We start from the raw sequence: 4,690 nt of genomic DNA on the forward strand, positions 1-4,690 counted from the left end.
CTCTAGTTTGTTTACATGGAAAGTCCGGTTCGTTTGGGGAGGTTTGAACATGTGATCAAACTGACCAAAGTGAACTCTGGTCTGCCTGCTAACCTAAGTTTGATGTGTGAACACCAAGCTGACTGGAGACCGCTCCAAAGCATGAAGTTTCCTCTAACACAGGTCTTTGTGAGTAGTAACAGTAATAAAGTTCGTCATATGTTGTACGTCGCTGCACGTCTGTRTCAGGTGAACATGACTGATGTGGAGCTGGACGCTCCTCCTCTGTGAACACTGCCTCACATGGAGCTGTGTGTGTCTGTCAGCTTGTGTTGAAAACTGTGTTCTCTGTGGTTCAGGGTCATCTTCCTCTCATGCTGAGCTCATTGTTGAAGACTGTGTGTGTGTGTGTGTAAAGTGGACTGAGTTTACTCACTAAGGCCATGAAAAAAAAAACTCAGGCTTCCAACAAGCGTAGTTTTTATTTATTTATTTGTTGCTGGAAATGAAGAAAAATTTACAAAATAAAACACTCTGTGCATTTAATAACACTGAAAATATCTGGATGTGGGTTTAAGACACCAAATTTTCAAAATATAAAATATTGCTTAAAAAGTTGATTTTCAAGAATCTTTCCTTTTTCATAAACAAAAACACAAAGCTCTAAAATATGTTAAACAGTGTGGATATTTATTGAAAACAACTCTTCTGCCACCTGCTGGATAAAAACTAAACTAAAAACTAAATAAAAAAAGGTCCAGCTCCACGTTAAATAAACCTATTTTRTGCTCAAGTTTCTTTCATTTAAACACAGAAAAAGGCTCCAGTCTTGGCACATAAAGAAGCTCATTTCTAAATAAATTTAAATAAACGACACATTACGTACCTTTGGTGTCCAGATATGCAAATGGTTGCTTTAATTTGTGTAAATAAAGGTAAATATAAAATAAAATTAACTTCTACAAAACTAAAAACACAATAAATATAATAATCAGCTGAGATTGATGAGCTAAAGGCTAGTCCTGATGAGGTGAAGATCAAATTGGATTACCTTAAATCTTGAAAATATTTAATAAACAAGTGAAGCAAATGTTTGTAACTCTTTACATCACTGTTAATAACGGGTTCATGTAACAGATATTTTGCTAACAGTCACAGAGAGGCAACTACACGATCGCCCGTGGCTGTGATGTCAAACAGAGCAACAGCTCTGAGACCATTTGGATTTTTGCAGTTTTGTTCTAAAAGGCGGCTCGGACTAGCCGTCTGCTCATCGATCCAGTTAGAATTAACAGTGCGTCTCCAAGCTGAGGTCATCTGGAACAGGTAAGACGCTGACTGTTCACAAAGCTTCTCTTCCAAATGCTTCAGCAGGTCAGGCACCTGTTGGAGGGAAATGAAGAGTCACTTCCTGTAAAGACGAGAGCCTCGAGCACGAAGCGTTCTGTTCAAACAAAACCAGCTCATCTAAAGGTAACAGACTCACAAACAAACAAACAAACAAACAAATAAATCTTATTACACCAGTAGATGTAAAAGCTAGATTTAAACAAACTTCATGCTTTTACATGAAGTCTCAAATTCTCTGTTATTGTTTTAACAGTTTAAAGATTTTTTTTGTTTCTTATGTATGAATTTTATGTTTTGAGGTCATGGTGGCACTTCTGCAAAAACATGCTGTTTAAAACTGGTGCCTTTCACAATAAGAGCCTTCAACCCAAAACTGGGTGTTGACTTCTTAATGAGAACATAAAAAAGCTATTTTCATCATCTTGGATATTTGGAGAGTTTGAGTTTTGTTTTTAAGTTCAGCGCTCTTATTGTGAAGGATAAGCTGTGTAATAAACTGCACCTCAGACTGCTTCAACTCAAACACCACGTTAACATGGTGGCATGATGGAACAAGAAAGGGACATCTGTGGGGTGGGGCAACCAGGTGTGGGCAGTAGATGAAACCACCTGTGTCACCAAGGTGTGTGTGTGTGTGTGTGTGTGNCATGCTCTTGCTCTCTGTAAATAAAGCAAAGCCACTTCCTCGTCCGACATTAAACAGAGCCCGACAGAGGAGGGAGGCTCTGCCGTGCAGCGCTTCAAGAGCTGACCTGCGTCTGACCTCAAAGTGCACAAGCGACCAACTTCAGCGTTGGCTGCGATTTTGAAGCTGAAATCGCGTTCGGTGTGAACGCAGCATTAGAGTTTGTGGTCAGGGTTAGGCTGTAGAAATGTAATGGAAGTCAATGAACGGTCCTAATAAGGTTAGAAATACAAACCTGTGAGTGTTTGTGTGTTTTTTGTTTGTCACATTTGCCAAAAACCAAAAAATAAATCATACACCCACTAAAACCTGAGGTCACTCCATGTTTGTTTACATTTTGTGGAGGAAGCTGTGCTCAGCGTCTTCAGAGGTTTTCATGTTGTTTCCTTCAGTGGTTGTTGGTGCAGCAGCGCCCCCACAGGTGAGGAGGGGAACAGGCTTTAGTTTGTTGGACACAGAGCAGTGTGAATGTGACTGAAAGTTTTGGTCCCCAATCGAACTGAGCCTACCAGACCATCAGGTGTGAAAACAACCTTACATGTTAGAAACAATCACCTCTACAGTTTAGATGAGACAAACTAGGACCCTGCAGCTGTGACTGAGTCAGGACTACATGKTGGGAACTCTTCAGAACTGAAGGGTTTGGTGTCTGAAGGCACAGAACTCACCGTGCTGATAGGTGGACCTGGGCGGTGATGGAAGTCTGCCGTGTGGACCCCCTGACCCCTGAGGCTGCGAGCCTTTACCAGAGCTCTGCAGGCGAGACGTCTGGACAGCCGTGGCTACAGCCTGGGCGAACCTGGAGGGTCCTGGGTTCATCTCACCCTGAGACGGGTCGGACCCGGCCCTGAAGGTGTCGCCGGGTTCATTGGAAACAGAAGCTGCTGGTGGGGAGGCTGGAGGAGAAGAAGGTGAAGCTTCTGTCTCCAGAYGATGGTTAAAGAAGACGGGTGGAGGAGGAGGAGGGAAGCTGACATCTTCCTCCTCAGGTTCCTCCTCATCAGTGCAGGAGCCACACAGCTCCATGTCTGCAGCCGGACCGTGGACCAGTTCTCTCTGATCCTCTGAAGTGCTGCTTCCTCCATCACTGCAGCCTGACGCTGCCTCTTCCTCCTCCTCTTCCTCAGCGGTGTTGGAACTCTTCTGATCCTCGACGTCACAAGAACGAGGAGCTGAGGGTTCAGGACTGACGGACCTCCTCCTGCTCTCTGATCCACCAGGGGAGCGCTGAGCTCCCTCGGCCCCCGGTTCAGGGTTCTCAGCCTGGGGAGACCCTTCAGGCAGGGGGTCCGGGTCGGGCTGTCCCACATCAGGACCAGGTCTCAGCTCTGAATCGCAGGGAGGCGTTTTGTTGGTGGGGACCACTTTAAAGGTGGTCAGCCCCCTCCTCTGCACCGGCTCCTCCCAGTCCTCCTCAGTAGGGAGGTGAGACCTCAGGATGGACTCGTGCTCCCTGCAGACCTGTCCTTCTTCGGGACACGGTGAGGACAGGGACACACAGAAGGCGGCTGAGTTCCTCAGACGTGTGACCAGCTTCCCTCTGGACATGGACGAGGTCAGGACCCGGGCCAGAGCGGCGCGGGCGTCCGACAGCTCTTTGCCCTGGAGAGAGGGCATGAAGGAGTCTGGGACCTGCTGGACACGAGGCGGTGCTGGACCAGAGAGGGGCTCGTCAGTTTCCTTCAGCTCCTCCACTGACTCTGTTCAAGAGAAAAAAAACAGATTAAATTAAACATTTAACTTTTTAAAAGTTCTGACTCCAACAAAGAAAAAGACTTGTTTTTACTGGAGCTGCAGCAAACTGTTCACTGATCGTCTCTGATTGACTGACAGATCCTGAGAACACAGGGATTTATTTGACCAGTCAGTGCTGAGAAATCTGACAGTTTTCAGTCTGTGAATGCAGCAGTGCAGCTGTCACCAGGTCTGAAGAGTTTTCAGACCTCATAGATAAAGAAACCACAAAGTAAAGATGGCTCAATTGAAAAATCTGTTTCCATCTATGAGCCATGAGATACAACACAGTTTCACTAACAGCAGTAGTGCATCACAGTTTAACAGGTTTTTTAATAAGTACAACTGCTGCTAGCAAAAGTTAGAGAAATTAAAACATTTTAATCAAAACTTTGAAGGCAAAAACGTAGGAAACCTGCCAAAAAGACCAAACTTGTTGGTAAGTACAATGAAGACTTTGTAAAATGTGGTTTGCCATGTTTATCTGACAAATCACTGAAGCCCTCCAAACTAACAGCATCTAGACCAGGGGTCACCAATACRATGCCCGCGGGAACCAGGTTGCACGCAGACCCCTTCTGAGTCRCCCACAGGACACRTTCTAAGAATAGCACTGATGGACTGATCAGGTCTATTCAGGGGTCCTGGAGAGGAGGGTCTGTCGGACAGTCGAACCTCGGATTCAGGAAGAGCAGTGTGGTTTTCGTCCTGGTCGTGGAACACTGGACCAGCTCTATACCCTCAGCAGGGTCCTGGAGGGTACATGGGAGTTCGCCCAACCTGTCTACATGTGTTTTGTGGACTTGGAGAAGGCGTTCGACCGTGTCCCAAGGGGGGCCTTGTGGGGGGTTCTCCGGGAGTATGGGGTACCGAGCCATTTGATAGGGGCTGTCAGGTCCTTGTACGACCGGTGTCAGAGTCTGGTCTGCATTGCCGGCAGTA

General features: G+C 46.0%; 1 protein-coding gene across 1 annotated transcript in view; it reads right to left on the reverse strand.

The window, feature by feature from the left end:
- Positions 1-447: 447 nt before the first annotated feature.
- LOC106531458 (protein cordon-bleu) overlaps positions 448-4,690 on the reverse strand; it is a 44,282-nt gene continuing 40,039 nt past the window's right edge. Inside the window, exons 9-10 of the mRNA XM_014027332.1 lie at positions 2,683-3,714; positions 448-1,362 (exon numbers count right to left, since the gene is read on the reverse strand). Of these exons, the coding sequence (XP_013882786.1) occupies positions 1,355-1,362; positions 2,683-3,714 (1,040 nt within the window). The 3' untranslated portion in view covers positions 448-1,354. The remainder of the gene's footprint in view (positions 1,363-2,682; positions 3,715-4,690) is intronic.

This window comes from Austrofundulus limnaeus, unplaced genomic scaffold (genome assembly GCF_001266775.1).
Source record: "Austrofundulus limnaeus strain Quisiro unplaced genomic scaffold, Austrofundulus_limnaeus-1.0 Scaffold636, whole genome shotgun sequence".
NCBI classification, from domain to species: domain Eukaryota; kingdom Metazoa; phylum Chordata; class Actinopteri; order Cyprinodontiformes; family Rivulidae; genus Austrofundulus; species Austrofundulus limnaeus.